This window comes from Arvicanthis niloticus, chromosome X, assembly GCF_011762505.2.
Source record: "Arvicanthis niloticus isolate mArvNil1 chromosome X, mArvNil1.pat.X, whole genome shotgun sequence".
Classification (NCBI taxonomy): Eukaryota; Metazoa; Chordata; class Mammalia; order Rodentia; family Muridae; genus Arvicanthis; species Arvicanthis niloticus.
The window spans coordinates 55087155-55105296 of NC_047679.1; the positions used below are offsets into that span (position 1 = coordinate 55087155).

General features: G+C 43.1%; 1 protein-coding gene across 6 annotated transcripts in view; it reads left to right on the top strand.

Moving 5' to 3' along the window:
• Positions 1 to 15281: 15281 nt before the first annotated feature.
• The window catches only part of Taf1 (TATA-box binding protein associated factor 1), a 71923-nt gene continuing 69062 nt past the window's right edge, over positions 15282 to 18142 (top strand). For all 6 annotated transcript variants that reach the window (XM_076918368.1, XM_076918366.1, XM_034485012.2 and 3 more), the window contains exons 1-3: positions 15282 to 15530; positions 16374 to 16488; positions 16623 to 16739. In XM_076918368.1, coding sequence (XP_076774483.1) covers positions 15354 to 15530; positions 16374 to 16488; positions 16623 to 16739 — 409 coding nt within the window. In that variant the 5' untranslated portion in view covers positions 15282 to 15353. The remainder of the gene's footprint in view (positions 15531 to 16373; positions 16489 to 16622; positions 16740 to 18142) is intronic.

Consider the following 18142-nt stretch of genomic DNA (forward strand, 5'->3'; position numbering starts at 1 on the left):
ATCTTCAATAACACATCTATGGGGATGGAAATATAACTTATTGATAGAGTCCTTAACTAGCATTGTAAGGCCCTTCATTCAGTCCCAATGCCAAAGAAAAGTTTACTAGAAAGTTGCTTACAGAGAGAAGGACAAATGTGGACAGTTGCATTTTCCCAAAGTTGCCAACCTGCCTCCCAACCTCCTATGGTTTATGGGTCTAAGGCTACAGCAGAATTAATAAACTTGAGTTTAGAGCACCACCTAGTGTTTTAGCAGCAGCAGTGACTACAGATTTGACCCAGACTCTGGGAACATTATCTTTATGTGTACCCCATTTTGTCCTTATAGGGAACTTATCTGGATTAAAAAAATACTGTCAAACACTAAAATCTGGCACCTACAATGGCCACCTGGTGGCTTGTTACAATATGGAGTTACTTGCTGGGTGTGGTGGTGCACTGTGGGGTGGTGGGTTGTGAGAAGCAGCTGGGTACTTGGTTGAGCAAGAGCTCAGAAACCAGAACCTTTATTGGACAGCAGGAGTTCGGCTCTGCTCCTGGGCCCTGGTTCTTTTCATTTAGCTTCAGCCCTCCACAAGCACTCCCACAGAGAGGTCTATGGCCAACAGTCATGAGGAACAGGCCTCAGACCCTAGAGAGATTGACATACTAATGAGGTACCTGAAGGCCAGAGGGTGGAGCCAATTAAGCATTCTTTCCAAGCCCCTCCCCTTCTCTCCCTCCCTATTTAACTCAGGACTGTCCTGGGTTTTGGGAGGGTGGTACATCCAGATCCATCTACCATCCACCATGACATTAAAGCCTGTAAAAACCCATGGACTTTATCATGTGTTGGGAACCGTAGAGGAGGCCTTTAGTGAGCCACAGCAGCCAGGCCTAACTTCCAGCTGGAGGAACCCAGAGCGTTCCCAGCTAACTACCAACAGCTGAAGGAACTCTGTGTCTCCAGCCACAACTACCTACAGTGCACTCCTTTTGTCCCCAGCACTCCGGAGGCAGAGGAAGTTGGATCTTTGAGTTCAAGGCCAGCCTGGTCTACAGAGCCAGTTCTAAGACAGTGCTACTCAGAGAAACCCTGTTTCAAAAAAAAAATCCCCAAATCAAGATGAAGTTACTTTAAGTAGAACCAGAGGACCAGTTTCACTATATGTATGACCCAATTTAAGTGTCCAGAAGGACATATTTGGTTTTTGTTCCCCTTCCCTTCTCCCTCTTGACCCGGCCCTGCTTGCTCTGGCCCAAAGGTTCTTTGTTATTGTTGTTGTTTGTTTTTGTTTCTTGTTGTTATTATTATTATTTGTAAGTACACTGTAGCTGCTTTCAGATACCCCATAAGAGGGCATCAGATCTCATTATGGATGGTTGTGAGCTATTAGGTGGTTGCTGGGATTTGAACTCATGACCTCCGGAAGATCAGTCAGTGCTCTTAACCACTGAGCCATCTCATCAACCCAAAAGACACATTTATAAGAACCATAAATAATTGCCTGCACTTGGAGGTAGGAACATGGAGCAACAAAAAAAGGCACTTTTGGATGGTGATGAGAATGTTCTAAAATCTGATTATTATTTTTGAGACAAGGTATTGCTCCATGTAGCTCAGGCCTGTCTGGAACTCATTATGAAATCCAGGCTGGCCTCAGACTCAGAGAGATCCACCGTTTCTGCCTTTCAAGTGCTGAAGTTAAAGATGTGCTCTACCACACCCAGATAAACTCTGTTTCTTTTTTTTTTCTTTTTTTCTTTTTTCTTTTTTCTTTTTTTCTTGGTTTTTCCAGACAGGGTTTCTCTGTGTAGCCCTGGCTGTCCTGGAACTCATTCTGTTAATAACTAAAAATTATTTTTTTCTTGAAAATTTCATACATGAGACATGCATCTACATCACTTGGGCACCTCTCTCTTCTCCTTCTAACTCTCCCTGCAAATTCATGCTCTCTTCTTTAATATTGTTTTACACACACACACACACACACACACACACACACACACACCCTACATACCGAGTTTATTTACTTATCTATTTAGGTTTTGGGGGAGAGGTGGTTGAGCCAGAGTGTAGCCTTGGCTGGCCTGGAACTCACTCTGTAAACCATGAAGACTTCTGCCCCTGTCTCCCAAGGGCTGCTATTAAAGGTGTGTGCCACTGTTGTGCCAGGGAAAAGTTAGTGATCCCCCAAAATACACACAGGAGCCAATCTGATGCAACTCACAGCAGGGTCTTTATTCTATTTGAGCTAGCTCACCCTCCCCCCAACGCACCACTGTCACACAGGATGGTTTTGGTGTTGGGGGATCCCCGAATGCCTATCTGGGCAAGGCTTTATAGTAAGCAGCAAGCAGAGTATGTGTGCAAGCATCTAATTTGAAAGCTCTTGTGACCTTTAACATAATTGGCTGGGAGTCATATCATAAATTTAACTTCTGTTCCCCTCTGCATTGGTGGTCATTAGGCCAGGGGTGAGCTTGTAACCTGGGGTGCAGGTCTGTTGGGGGAATAAGCTGGAGACACTGCTCTTGTTGAGGGTATAACCTGGAGATACTGGTCTTGTTGGGGGACAACTTGGAAACTAATTCTAGGGACCAGCCTGTTAGTTTACCTGAGTTCAAACTTAGGTCAGGTTCTCTAAAATGGAGTCTGAACTTAAAAGATTTGGCATCTCACCACCATGTCTAATGATGCAATAATTCTTGAAAGTACAGTGTCTTCCTTAAGAATACTTAAACAGAGCCGGGCGGTGGTGACGCATGCCTTTAATCCCAGCACTTGGGAGGCAGAGGCAGGCGGATTTCTGAGTTTGAGGCCAGCCTGGTCTACAGAGTGAGTTCCAGGACAGCCAGGGCTACACAGAGAAACCCTGTCTCGAAAAAAAAAAAACAAGAAAAAAAAAGGATACTTAAGCAGTCAGTAAAATAGCAAAGAATTGAAGCTTGAGAAGGAGGAGAGCTCAGTGGGGGAAGTGCTTACCCACCTTGTGGGAAAACCTGGTGAAAGCCAGGAACACAAACAAACAGGGTTCCCAGTGCAGAATCAGGTAGGGGCTCTTCTTGGCCCCTTTTCTTTGTTTCCCTGTACATACCTTTGAGACAAATATTTATCAGTGTGGGCCAACTACTGGTTCTTATGCTCCTACCATAGGATTGGTGATAGGGAATTAGCAATCCTTAGAAGGGCTATGTCTTAAGTCTTCTTTTGTGTGGCAATTTCTCATTCGCATCTTACCCTAGGGAAAGACCACAAATATCACCCCCAAATAAACACCCCCTCAAAAAAATCTGTCACGACAGTCTTTATCAGGCAGTTCTAGCCTATCTTCTCAGGCCTCTGTTACTGTACTTAGCTGTTCTGAGTCTATAAGGGAGGTCTTGCTTGCTTCTATCCTTGATGATTTCCCTACTTATTCTCTGAATGCTTCTCAATTGTTCCAGTTTTAAAATTTAGTGTGTACGGGGGCTGGAGAGATGGCTCAGCTGTTAATAGCACTGAATGTTCCCAGCAACCACATGGTTGCTCACAACCATCTATAATGGGATCAGATGCCTTCTTCTGGTGTGTCTGAAGAGAGTGACAGTGTACTCATATACGTAAAATAAATATTTTTTTTAAAATAGTGTGTATATATTTAGAATGCTTTTTTTTTAAAACTTGTCTGTGTAGGGGTATATTCGCAGTGAGTGAAGGTGCCCTCAGAGACCATAGGTGCTGGGTCCCTTGGGAGTGGAGTTACAGATGGTTGTGAACCACCTAATATGGGTGCTAGGAAGAGAACTCAGGACTTCTGGGAAAGCTTACAGATTACAGATGTACCATATCTGGTTTCTTTCTTTAAGTATTTCATATGAATAGAACCCTACACTATGCGTTGGGGGAGAAGCTGATACTAAAATCTGGTTCCCTAATTGGTTCTTTTTTTTCTTTAAAGATTTAGTTATTTTATGTATATGAGCTACACTGAAGCTGTCTTCAGACACACCAGGAAGAGGGCATCAGATTCCATTACAGATGGTTGTGAGCCACCTTGTGGGTGCTGGGAATTGAACTCAGGACCTTGGGAAGAGCACTCAGAGCTCTTAACCACTGAGCCATCTCTCTAACCCCCTTATTGGTTCTTTTTTTTTGTTGTTTTTGTTTTTGTTTTTCGAGACAGGGTTTCTCTGTGTAGTCCTGGCTGTCCTGGAACTCACTCTGTAGACCAGGCTGGCCTCGAACTCAGAAATCCACCTGCCTCTGCCTCTCAAGTGCTGGGATTACAGGCGTGCGCCACCACCGCCCGGCTCCTTATTGGTTCTTGATTGTGTCAATTAAGACAGCGGAAGCCAATTGCTGGGCGAAGGGAAAGGTGGGACTTCCGGGCCTCAGGAGGAAAAGGAGGGACATAGGGAGAAAGGAGGTCTTTCCATCTAGGCTTTGGAAGGTGAAATATGCGTACAGCCTTTGCCGTGGACGGGGGCCGAGGAGGTTTACGGGAGCTAGCTGTTAGCTGCTGATGAACTTAGCCATTATGTGTGTGTTTTCCATCCAAGGGGCTAAGGTGGGCAGGAGGAGAAAGAGAGCAGCTGGGGGTGGTTGTTGGCAGCTTGGCCAAACTAGCCAGGAGGAGTGGGCAAATTGGAAGTGAGGCCCGCAGCAGCTGATCTCGGAGCTGAACTAGGAGAGGTCGGAGCACAGGCTAAGCTCCGGGGAAGGAGGTAGCGCGGGCTGGCGGGAGTATGATCTCGGAGCTAAACTGAAAGCCGGCCCCGGGCAAAGGGGCAAGCATGTTTTTAAAATTACATGCAACATGGAAGGCGAGAATCCACTATTAATTTAGGAATTCTCGAATGGATACACACCGTAATATTAAGTCTAGGATGGGGAGAATTGATTTCTCAGCGAGCAAAGCAGAGTTACGTGGCTCCAGTATGCAGGGAATCTTAAACTCAGGGGCAGGCTCAACTTAACAGGCTCTGATCATGTGCTATGAAAAGAGACAAGATGGTTTCTCTGAGGCAGAAAGCAAGACAGTAAAAGCTGCCTGCTTCCTACAAGCACGTAATCATAGGATAGGATTCTTAAATTTGGTTTAATTGTTTTTAAAGATAGAAGAGAATACAGATTTGCCCAAGCCATGTGGGGATTCTTCCTGCGGTTTGGAACTGATACAAAGTTTGGGTTCAGAGGCGTTGGGAGCCCCTACTGTACCGAGACAGGCTGCTCAGAGGAAGGCAGAAATAAAAAGCTGTTGCCTCCAATAGAAGATACAGGGAGATTGTGTGAAAAAAAATGCTTTAGAAGTGTCTTTTTGAAGAAGTCTTGAAGAATAACTCATATTCTTAGAACGTGGGCTAGGCGGGAATTTTGGGTTATATTTCCTGGCATGACAGATTAGAAGTCTAAGAATAGGTTCATACAGTATTTGTTTAGTTTATATCATTTGTTTTGAATTATCAAAATGGGCTTGGTTTTGAGTTTTGTGGCTATATTTTTCCTCTGGGAGAGAAGTCAAGCTAAAAGGTTTTCTGGTTACTGGTTCATGGGCATGCTATTGTGGGAGAAAGGCTCTACTTTTGTGTTAACAGAAAAAGAGATTAGGCTCTGGACCCCTTCCAGAGTTATATAGATCAGATATGACAGAGGGAGACCCCCTGAAGAACTAGACCAATTCAAGAGAATCAAACAGGACAGGTAAAGATTCTTTGTGTCATCTTTCACATGGCATAAATGAAGACTTATAATTGGTTATTATTAAAATTGAATCATAAAAAGAAAGCTATCAGGCTGGAGAGATGGCTCAGTGGTTAAGAGCACTGACTGCTCTTCCAGAGGTCCTGAGTCCAATTCCCAGCAACCACATGGTGACTCACAACCATCTGTAATGGGGTCTGATGCTCTCTTCTGGTGTGTCTGAAGAGAGCAATGGTGAACTTATACATAAAATAAATAAATCGTCTTAGCCAGGCAGTGGTGGTGCACTCCTTTAATCCCAGCACTTGGGAGGCAGAGGCAGGTGGATTTCTGAGTTCGAGGCCAGCCTGGTCTACAGAGTGAGTTCCAGGATAGCCATGGCTACACAGAGAAACCCTGTCTTGAAAAAAAGACAGCTGTCTTTCACATGCCCAAAGGAGCAGAATTTTATCCTTAACTAGTCTGTACCCCACACAAACTAGCAGAGTAGTCAGGTTTAACAGTTCAAATTACCTTATATAAATAGTCTTCAAGGCCATCAGAAGTCCACAGAATACAATAGTTGAGGACATTTCATTATTAAAAATCATTTGACTACAGACATGTCTGATCCTGACACCACCCCCTTGGTTCAAAGATTTGAGCGTCTTCACCTCTAGGCAAGGTTGTTCTCCTGGCAAGGCAGCCACTGAGCAGAAATTGCCTATTTCATCTACAGACAGTTCTGTCCAGAGAAGGACACATTTTGCAGAATAGTTGACTACTGGCTTTGCAGAGATAGGGTTAGTGGCCCTTTAAATTTCTGCATTATAGCCAGGCAGTGGTGGTGCACGCCTTTAATCCCAGCACTTGGGAGGCACAGGCAGGCGGATTTCTGAGTTTGAGGCCAGCCTGGTCTACGGAGTGAGTTCCAGGACAGCCAGGGCTATACAGAGGAACCCTGTCACAAAAAAAAAAAAAAAAAAAAAAAAAAATTAAAAGAAAAAAATTTTTAAAATTCTGCATTATAAGTCTGTCAGAGGATTTCTGGAAAAGCATTTGTAACTGCTGAACCATTTCTACAGTTCCCACTCTATAAGTATAAATTAATCAATCAAAATAACTGGTTTTATTATGGCATCTAATATATACATATAAGGTACTTCAACCATTTATTTTTAAAGTATTTCAGATTATTTATTTTGCACTTACATGTTATTTTTTTCTTTTAACATGCAAACTAGCATTTCCTTACAAATTTTTCATATATACTTGGGTTTGGTTGACCCTCTCCCTACCCCTTCCTCTCCTCCATCTCCCTGTTATCAGTTAAACCTTTCTACACTCAGCATTCTCCCTTTCACTTTATATGTGTTTTGCCCACATGTACATGTGTGTAACATGTATGTGAAGGCCAGCATAGAGTATTTGATCCTATGGGATTGGAGTTAAAGCCAATTCTAAGCTACCATGTGAGTGCTAGTTGAACCCACATATACTATGTAGGCAAAGCACACACAGAAAAAAGTCTTCAAGGTGTACCACCAGCACTTCCAGCAATGCTCCACAACCTAAAGGTTCCAAAACTCCCACAAATAGCATCATCAACTGGGGACCAAGTGTTCAAATATGGGACCTAGAGGGGCATTTTTCACTATGGCAAGAGTTGCTGTACATGGAATTGCTGTATGTGTGGTTAAGAGCACTGGCTGCTCTTCCAGAGAACCTGGATTAAATTATCAGCACTTGGATACATGGCAGCTCACAACCATAGGTAACTCCAGTTCCAGAAACCCAAACACTGTCTTCTGGCCTTTGTGGGCACCAGAAATGGATGTGGTGCACATACAGGCAGGGAACACTATGTATATGTAATTACGAAATGTTCTTGTTTCAAGTATATGGCTTAAACATCATTTAGTACATTTATTCTGTTGGGATAAGTCACCAGAATGTCATTCTGGTGCATTTTTTTTTTTCTGGTGGTTTTTGAGATAGGGTCTCATGTAACTGAGCCTCTCTTCAAACTCACTATGTAGCCAAGCTGACTTTGAATTCATGATCCTCATGCCTCTACTTTTCGAGTCCTAGGAGTATAGACTTGCACCATTTCACCAGGGTACTTTCATTTTTTTTTAATTTATAGATTTGTTTCTCGTAAGTAACCCATGTTGGACTCTAAGATTCTTTTGATTCAGATTCCTGAGTGCTGGGATTACAGATGTACCATATCTCGTTTCTTTCCTTAAGTATTTCATATGAATTGAATCATACACTATGTAGTCTTTATTGTTTGGAGACAGGTTATTTTCTTTTAAAAGGGTATTTTGGTGTGTGTGTGTGTGTGTGTGTGTGTGTGTGTACCCACCCAAGGAGACTAAAGGAAACTTTCAGATCCCCTACAGCTTAAGTTACAGGCAGTTGTGAGCCACTGAACACAGAGTAGTATACACTCTTAACTGCTGAGCCATTGAAATGGGGTCTTATGCAACCCAGGTTTAACCTGAACTCCCTTTTGTAATCCAGAATAGCCTTGAACTCCTGACCCTCCTGTTTCTACCTCCCAAGAGTTAGGGCTACATGCACCAGCACACATTTTACATGGTGTTGGGACTCCAACCTAGGATCTTGTGCATGCAAAGCAGACCTTCCAAACAAGCTATATCTCTAGTCTAATAAATACATGGTCTTTTGAAAGTCCTTTCATTCATCGGACATGCTTTTTGTTTTGGTTTGTTTGTTTTTCAAGACAGGGATTCTCTGTATAGCCCTGGCTATCCGGGAACTCACTCTGTAGACCACACTGGCCTCGAACACAGAAATCTACCTGTCTATGCTTCCTGAGTGCTGGGATTAAAGGCTTGTGCCACCACCATCCAGTGGCTTTCTTTTGAATGGTGAATATTGCACTGTACAGATGTCTCATATTTGCTTCTTTATTTCTCAAATGATAGACATTTTGGTTTTCACTATTTTTAGAAACAGGATCTCATTCTCAAGCTCAAATTCTAGGATATGTGTGAGCCACCACGTCCAGCTTGGGTTTTCAACTTTATCACAAACTATGAGATCCAGGACATCTAGAGCTACACAGAGAAACCCAGTTTTGAAAAACCAACTGACCAATGCAAACACTAATATGACAATTTCTGCACAAGGTTTTCTATGAACACCAGTTTCTGTTATTTTGAGAGAAGGTGTAACACTGTAGCCCAGGTTGCTATATAGCAGGAACTATACAGCAACCCTTTTGACTCAGCTTCTTAAGGATTGAGATTACCATGCTGAGCTTTGTTTTCCCAATTATTACAGTACTAGAATGTGAACTCTGTCTTGTGTGCTAGAAAGCATCCTATCACTGAGCCACACCCAGGCAGATTATATTTTTTTGAGAAAAGTTCTCACCACATAGCTCTGGCATGTCCTAAGTACTATTACAGGTGTGAGCTATCACATCCAGCCTTGGACACATTTTGTTTATTTTTTTTTGTGGGCATGAAAATGTGTGTGGACAGGTGAGAGGACAACTTACTGGAGTTGGTTCTCTCCTCCCACTATGTGGGTCCTAGGAATCAAACTCAGGGCATCAGGCTTAATGACAAACGCCTATGTCCACTCCATCATCCTGTCAGCCCAGGATATATGTTTTTCCATTTTTATTGTATGTGTATGAATGTTTTGCCTGGGTGTATATATGTGCACCATGTGCCTGCAGTGAACATGGAGGCCAGAAGAGGGTGATCAATTATCTAGAATTGGGGTTTCAGGCAGTTGTGAGCTACCACTTGGGTGCTGGGAACCAAACTCCAGTCCTACAAGAACAGCCAGTGTTCTTAACTGCTAAGCCATCTCTCTAACCCCTAAAGATATATTTTTCATTCTCTTGTGTACAAAAGTAGGAAAGGAATAGCTAGATCATGGGCAAATTAATATAAAACCATGTTTATTGGTGCCGGGGATTGAAATTAGGGCCTATAGTACATGCTAAGTATGTGCTACCACTGAGTTGTATTACATTTCCAGTCTCTAAATCCATGTCTTAAGATAGGTTTGTGGCCACATGTGATAGCACATGCCATTTATCCCAACACCAACAGAGGCAGACTTCTAGGACAGCCAGAATTACATAATAGAAATACCTTATCTCAAAAAACAAAACAAATAAAAAATGATATATAGGAATGGGTTGGAGAGATGGCTCCATGGTTAAGAGCACCTGCTGCTCTTCCAGAGGGTTCAGGTTCAATTCCCAGCACCCATATGGCAGTTCACATCTGTAACTCCAATTCCAGGAGATATGACACTCTAGCACTAATGCATATAAAATAAAGTTAAATACATTTAAAAAATGGGCATTTGTAGCACTAATAATATCCAAAGTCACTTTCCATGTACTATATGCCTCTATGTACCTCTCATTGAATCTGCTTTTCCTCCAGCAGAACCACCCAAGAGACAGTATGGTATATTGAGTAACTACTGGAAGGCATGTTAAAGATCATCATAGGAGCTGGAGAGGTAACTCAGTAGTTAAGAGCACTTTACTACCCACATTAGGTAGTTCACAACCATCTGTAGCTCCAGTTCCAGGAGATTTATTGTCCTTTTCCAGCTTCTTCAGGTGTCCATATACTTATACATAAATAAAAATAAAATTAATTAATTAAAAAATAACTCCTAACCAGATATGGTGGTCACAGGGCAGAGGCATGTGATCTCTGAGTTTAAAGTCATCTCGTCTATAAAAGGAGTTCCAGGCCAGCCAGGGTAAACAATAATAATCATTCCAGCCAGGTCCAGTGACACACATCTGTAATCTTAGATCCTAAAGAGCCTGAAGCAGTTTTGAAAGTTTAAGTTCAGCCTAAGTTACATACACAGTGAGTTCAAGACAAGCCAAGGAAACCTAGGAAGAGCTTATCTTAAAAGTTAAAAATATGAACAAGCTATGGGTGGGAATGGGGGTTTGGCTCCCACCATTAATCTTAGCAGTTGGGAGGCAGATTCAGGAAGATAGCTCTTTGTCAGTTCGAGGCCAGCTTGGTCTACAGAGAGCATTCCAAACCAGCCAAGGCGACACAGAGTAATCCTGTCTAGAAAAACCAAGAAAGAGGGGGGAGGGGGAGGGAGGGAAGGAGGGAGGGAGAAAGAGAGAAGGGAGAGAGAGAGAGAGAGAGAGAGAGAGAGAGAGAGAGAGAGAGAGAGAGAGAGAGAGAATTAATGTCTCATGAAGGGGCCAAAGAGATGGTGTATCAGTTAGGTGAGGACTTGCTGCTGCTCATACAAAAGACTGGGTTTGGTTCCTAGTATTCACATGATGGCCCACAACCTTCTCTAACTCTAGTTCCAGGGCAGGTGATGCCCTCCTCTGGCCTGAATAGACACCAAGCACCCCACACATAGTGTTTATATATATGGTCAGACAAAACACTTAAACACACATCACATAAAACAAAAATAAATCTTTTAAAAAAGCAAAAATAAGAGGACTGGGGAGGTAGCTTAGTTGGTAGAGTGCTTTCCTAGCCATGCACAGGGCCCAGGTTTGATCTATAGTCCTGCATACACCTGACATCATGATTCATGTTCATCATCTGAGCACCCAGGAAATGCAGTGGGAGAATCAGAAGTTCAAGGTACACAGATTTTGTGACTAGCCTGGGTTATATGAGACCCTATCTCAAAAACCAAACTAAAATCAAATGGGGATCCAGGTGGTACTGCACACCTGTAACTTCAACTACCTGGGAGGCTGAGATAGGACCCGGAGCTCCAGGTCAGCTTTGACAATTTAGATAGCTCTTGCCTCAACATAAATTTTAAATGTTTGTAGCTCAGTGCTAGGGAACTCTAGTATGTATAGGCTCCATGCTGTATTCATAGCATTGCAAAAAACAAGGGACGGAAGAGATGGGTCAGTGGTTAAGAGCACTGGCTGCTCTTCTAAAGGACTCAGGTTACATTTCTCAGCATCCACAATGTGGCTCAAAACCACCTGTAACTTCAGTTCTAGGGGATCTTCTTGCCTCTGAGAACCTCAGGCATGCATATGGCACACAGATACACATGTGGCAAAATAATCGTGTGTGTGTGTGTGTGTGTGTGTGTGTGTAATTAAAATTAAATAAAAATACAGAGTAGAAAGATGTGGGGCGGTGGGCTGTGAGAAGCAGCTGGATGCTTGGTAGAGCATAAGTCTGGAACCCCAGACCCTTATTGGACAGCAGGAGTTCGGCTCTGCTCCTGGGCCCTGGTTCTTTTCATTTAGCTTCAGCCCTCCACAAGCACTCCCACAGAGAGGTCTATGGCCAACAGTGAGGAACAGGCCTCAGGCCCTAGAGAGATTTACATACTAATGAGGTACCTGAAGGCCAGAGGGTGGAGCCAATTAAGCATTCTTCCCCAGCCCCTCCCCCTTCTCTCCCTCCCTATTTAACTGCGGTCTGCCCTGGGTTTTACATGGGGTGCACATCCAGATCCATCTACATCGGCTGTGCCGTGAGGAACCGTGGAGCCACAACAGCCATGCCTAACTTCCCCCTGGAGGAACCCTCGGTGTCTCCAGCCCACTACCCACAGAAAGATGGCTCAGTAATTAAGAATGCTTACTGCTGAGGACCTGACACAGGGCCTCTGATCAGTAGACAGCACACACATGGTGGGTTACTACCTGTAACTCCAGTTCCATGGGATCTGACAACTTCTGGCCTCTGTGGCATCCTATATGCATTTAGTACACATAAACTATGCATACACACAAATATATGTAAAAAAAATCTCTTTACAAAAATCAAACAAAAGCAAAACAAAACATAAAAATAAAAAGGGGCTGTAGGGCTGGAGAGATGGCTCAGTGGTTAAGAGCACTGACTGGTCTTCCCAAGGTCCTGAGTTCAATTCCCAGCAACCACATGGTGGCTCACAACCATCTGTAATGGGATATGTTGCCCTCTTCTGGTGTGTCTGAAGACAGTAAGTAACAATGTGCTCACCGTAAATTAATCTTTAAAAAGTTTTTTAAACTGGGCGGTGGTGGCGCATGCCTTTAATCCCAGCACTTGGGAGGCAGAGGCAGGTGGATTTCTGAGTTCGAGACAGCCTGGTCTACAGACTGAGTATCGGGACAGCCAGGACTACACAGAGAAACCCTGTCTCAAAAAAACCAAAAAAAAAAAAAAAAAAAAAAAAAAAAAAAAGAAAGAAAAAAGAAAAGTAGTTTTTAAAAAAGGGCTGAGCTCAGTGTTTAAGAGCACTGACTGCTCTTCCAGAGGTTCTGAGTTCAATTCCCAGAAACCACATGGAGGCTCACAACCATCTGTAATGGGATCTGATGTCCTCTTCTGGTGTGTCTGAAGACAGCTACAGTGTACTCACATACATAAAATAAATAAATCTAAAAAAGGGGTGGGGCTAGAGAGATGGTTCAGTGGTGAAGAACACTTGCTCTTGCAGAGGACCTGGGTTCACTTTCCAGCACTCACAGGACAACTTACAGGTGTTTGTGACTCTAGTTATGGGGGATCCAATGCCTTCCTCTGGCCTCTAAAATCACCAGGTACACACATAGTGCACAAACATATATGCAGACAAAACATTTATACGAATAAAATAAATAGAAGTAAATCTTAGAGAACTAAGAGTGTTAGGAAGGGGCACAGTATGAGTTTTCATCTATCATCATCATTATTTTGTTTTCTGAGACAGGGTTCTGTTCCCACTATACACATGGCAGCTCACCAGTGTCTGTAATTACAATCCCAGGGGATCTGACACCCGAAAACCAAGACAGAAAGAGTGAGAGCTTGTTGCTCTTCCTGAGGCCCTGAATTTGGTTCACAGTACTCACATGAAGCAGCTCCAAGTCCAGGGGCATTCAACACCTCTGGCCTCTGTCAACAACTGCACTCCAGTGCATAGACCCATGCACAGACACATACAGATAATTAAAAAAATCAATCTTAAAAAAGAAAGTGTCGGGCTGGAGAGATGGCTCAGTGTTTAAGAACAATGACTGCTCTTCCAGAGGTCCTGAGTTCAATTCCCAGCAACCACATGGTGGCTCACAATCATCTGTAATGAGATCTGGTGCCCTCTTCTGGTGTGTCTGAAGACAGCTACAGTGTACTCATATAAAAAAATAAATAATAAAAAAAGTAAGTGTTCCCATGTATATACTAAAGAGAGGTGATTAAATATAATCGCAGGGCTGAACTTGGTGGCAAAGACCTATAATTTCAGTTAGTTGGGAAGCAAAGAATGGAAAATTCAAGGCCAGGCCAAGGAAACTTAAGTGAGACTCTGTTTCAAATTAAACATGAACAAGGAAACAACGCACAAAAAATGCAAAGTAGGAATCCTGAATAAATCCTAGGTTTGGCAACAAAGAAGATGGTCCAATTCCAACAACTTTGTGTGCCACCATGGTGAGCTGAAACATAAACTATGCCCTCAGGATGGAAAGATTGGATTGGTAGCAGATTATCTTACCCACTGAGGCATCTCGCTGGTTCAATATGTCTATTTTTAGATAAATATATAAAGTACATTTCAAATGCTTAAGATAGGGTTTCCCTGAGTAGCCTGGAACCTAACTATGTATACTAGGCTGGTCTGGAATTCAGAGATACTTCTACCGCAGCTTTCTATACCTGGCAAAATAATTTTTAAAAGTACATGGAAGCCGGGCGGTGGTGGCGCCCGCCTTTAGTCCCAGCACTTGGGAGGCAGAGGCAGGCGGATTTCTGAGTTTGAGGCCAGCCTGGTCTACAGAGTGAGTTCCAGGACAGCCAGGACTACACAGAGAAACCCTGTCTCAAAAAAACAAAACAAAAAAACAAAACAAAAAAACCCAAAAAACCAAAACAACAACAACCCCCCCCCAAAGCAAAACAAAACAAAACAAAAAAAAGGGAGAAAAGTACATGGAATTGAAGCTACATCGGCCAGTGATCTGTATCCCAGCCCTGAATATTTACTTTCTGTCTTTCATTTTTTCCCCACCTTACCCCCCCCCCCCCGCCATCTCCCCCTTCATCACCTCCCCTTCTCCCGCTCAGTTTCTTCTCTCCAGGCTTTTAAATATTTATTTATTTATTTTGGGTACTGGGAATCAAATATGTGCGCTTAAAAAAAATCCATTATGAAACTATGAAAAAAACATGTTCGTGAATCTTGAAGTTTCGGTTGCTCATTTTACTAAGCTTCACATTTTACTATGGAAAAATGTAAATTCCAAATAAGTAAGTAGGAGTCCTCCCGCTATCACAATTCATAGCAATGTTCCTTTGGGGAAACGGCACAAACCGGAAAAGACGGAACAAACCGGAAAAGACGGAACAAACCGGAAAAGACGGCTCAAATCATAACTTCTGTGTATTGTAGCCCGTGAAGCGGTTTCCAGGGGTCATAGGTCACGCGGCCTCAGAACTTAATTTTTTATTAGAGAAAAATCTGCCGCTCTTTGCACAGCAACCAGAACGGACCCGCGCAGTTGATGGGCGGGACTAATAGTTGATTTGACCAACCACCTTCCATTTATCCAGCCTGCTCTTGGGTGAACCAATCAAAAACAGGGAAAGAAGTAGCCACCCTGAGATCAAAGGATCGCCTAGGACAGCCCGTTCTTTCCGTTTTTTTTTTCTTCAACTTCCGGTTGGGTCAGGGAGCACTGCGAGTCGTTAGTGTACGGCTGACATTTTTGTTCCCGGCCCATGGGGCCAGGGTGGGCTGGGCTGCTGTCCGAAGCGGGTGCCGGCAGCCCTTCCGCCGTCATGTCAGACACAGACAGCGATGAAGATTCTGGTGGAGGCCCATTTTCTTTAACTGGGTTCCTGTTCGGCAACATCAACGGAGCAGGGCAGCTGGAAGGCGAAAGCGTCTTGGATGATGTGAGGCGCGGGCCTGGGGCGGAGGGCGGTGTGGCTGGGGCGGAGGGCGGTGTGGCTGGGGCGGAGGGCGGTGTGGCTGGGGCGGAGGGCGGTGTGGCTAGGGAGAGCCAGTGACAGAGAGGAGGCTGTTTAGGAGCCGGTAGGAGAAGGCGTTGTAGCTCATTCTGGGGGCGTAGAGGATTCCCCCCTTCTCTTGGGTTTGGGGAATAGTGGAGAGCGAGAGGGCTCAACTTTGAGGAAGAATGAAGAGAAGAGGAAAATGGTTAAGTGCCAGTCACTGATGCAGAGGGGTTTGGTTGGAAGATAACATTCTGCTTGCCTGGTAGGAAAAATAATAACTCTAGTAAGGTTATCAGAACCGCCACTGTGTAAGACCTTTTTAAAGATTCTTGGAACTCTTCTGGCTTTTGTTGATCCGAATGGCTCCAAAGCCAGGAGTATGGATGGTGTTGTTTGGATCTGATCTATATGGAATTTAGTAGATTTTCTATACAGTTGTTTTTTTTTTGTTTGTTTGTTTTTTGGTTTTTTTTTTTGTGGCTTTTTGAGACAGGGTTTCTCTGTAGTTCTGGCTGTCCTGGAACTCACTCTGTAGTTCCAGGCTGGCCTTGAACTCAGAAATCCGCCTGCCTCTGCCCCCCGCCCCCCCAAGTGCTGGGATTAAAGGCATTTGCCACCACTGCCCGACTCCTATACAGTTCTTAAATGTGATGTTTCTTTGAGCACATCATGGAATCATTTCTCAGATGGATTTGTGAGTTTGTTATGAGCAAGGGAAATAAGCCTTGTGTAGCACCTTAGGTTTAGTTGTTACTTTCAACTCTCATGCTGTACCTTTTTCAGGAGTGCAAGAAGCATCTTGCAGGCTTGGGAGCTTTGGGTCTTGGCAGCCTAATCACTGAACTCACAGCAAATGAAGAATTGGCTGGGACTGATGATGCCCTGGTAAATGATGAAGGTGAAGTATGGGCCATGGGGAAAACTATGTGGGTTGGGGGAGGAGATTAGCTATTGTATACTTACTTTTAAATGGGGATTATCTAAGGAAGTGATAATTACTTTTTTTTGAGACATCTCCCTTTTTATCCATAGGATGGATTAGGAGTAGAGAAGATGCTGTAGACTATTCAGACATCAACGAGGTGGCAGAAGATGAAAGTAGAAGATATCAGCAGACAATGGGGAGCTTGCAACCCCTTTGCCACACAGGTGATTCTCTCTTTCTTGTTTTTTAGCAATGGGGTATCTCAACATAGCCCTGCCTATCCTGGAACTCACTATGCATGCCAGATGGTCTCAAACTCATAGATATCCATCTGCCTCTGTTTCCCAAGTGCTGAGATTAGACGTGTTCCCCACTATGCCTGGCATTCTTTAATGTAAAATTGATAGCGAGTGTAGTGCATTTTCTTCCTGAATAAATCTTTTTTGGGCTCTGACTTCTATATTTGACTTCTGCCATTGTTCTTGCCTGCCAAGAACAGTGTTTGGCCTCTGCCTCTAGAGTGTTGGGATTAAAGTCTTGTACCACCACACTCTGCTTTTATTTTTTTTTTTATTTTTTTGAAACTTTTAGGCCTCAAAATTGATTAGTAGCTGAGGTTAGTTTTGAACTCCTGATATGCCTGCCTCTACTTACCAAGTTTTGGCATTATAGGCATGTACCACCATGCTTAACATGGAAGAGATTTTATTATTTCTTTTTTGTTTCGTATTTATAATTTTTATTTAGCATTTTAAAAACAACGGTAACATGTAGGAGTGTTCAAAGTAGTATGTAAGAAATAAAATTTTATTAGGGAAGATATTATGTGGACAGTCAGGTTGCAGTGTTGGGTGAAAGTTGAGATCAGCATTTTAAATGCTGTTTGAGGTTATCCAATTTGGAAAACCATTGCTCACAGGCTTCTGAGTCGCTGGGACTAAAGGTGCCATTTCTTCTGGTAAATGCTTCTTATATAGAACCACCACATGCAGCATTAGTAATTCATGAAACAAAAGTAAAACAGTTATTTCTATTAAGTCATAAGCCAACTATAAGCTCATATTCCTTTGTAGACTGTCATAATTAAGTTTTAATGAGCTACCAAAATTGTTAGTCAAACTGCATAGATATTATTTTTGAGCATCCTGACTTAGGCTAAGGGTAGGTCATCCATCTCTGGTTTGCAGTGAGAGTTGGCAGTTTGGGGTCTGATTTACTATCTTGACTAGGGAAGGTAAATCGGATGGGTGGGGACAGATTCCTATGAGTTAACGTTCTAGAAATGGGTGCTGTATTTGATAGAATGTCAGTATACTGGTATGCTTATTTCCAAGTTGTCTTGTCCTTTAGGGATACCTTCTATTATGCTATTAGTTTCCATCTTCCTTGGTACTGATCTCTTCACATTGATTTACAAATGTACTTCTTTGCAGTAATTGGGAGGGGATGAAGGTAATTAAGACTTTGAGGAGGTGAATTTTTAGCAAACTTTTTTTTGAGACGGTATCTGTGGTGGTTGCATGAGATTTTGTGTCAAAACATTGAAAATAAAATTTGGAGACATTGGAGAGATGACTCCGTAGTTAAAAACTCCTAAGTCCTAAGTTTCATTTCTAGCAACCAATGA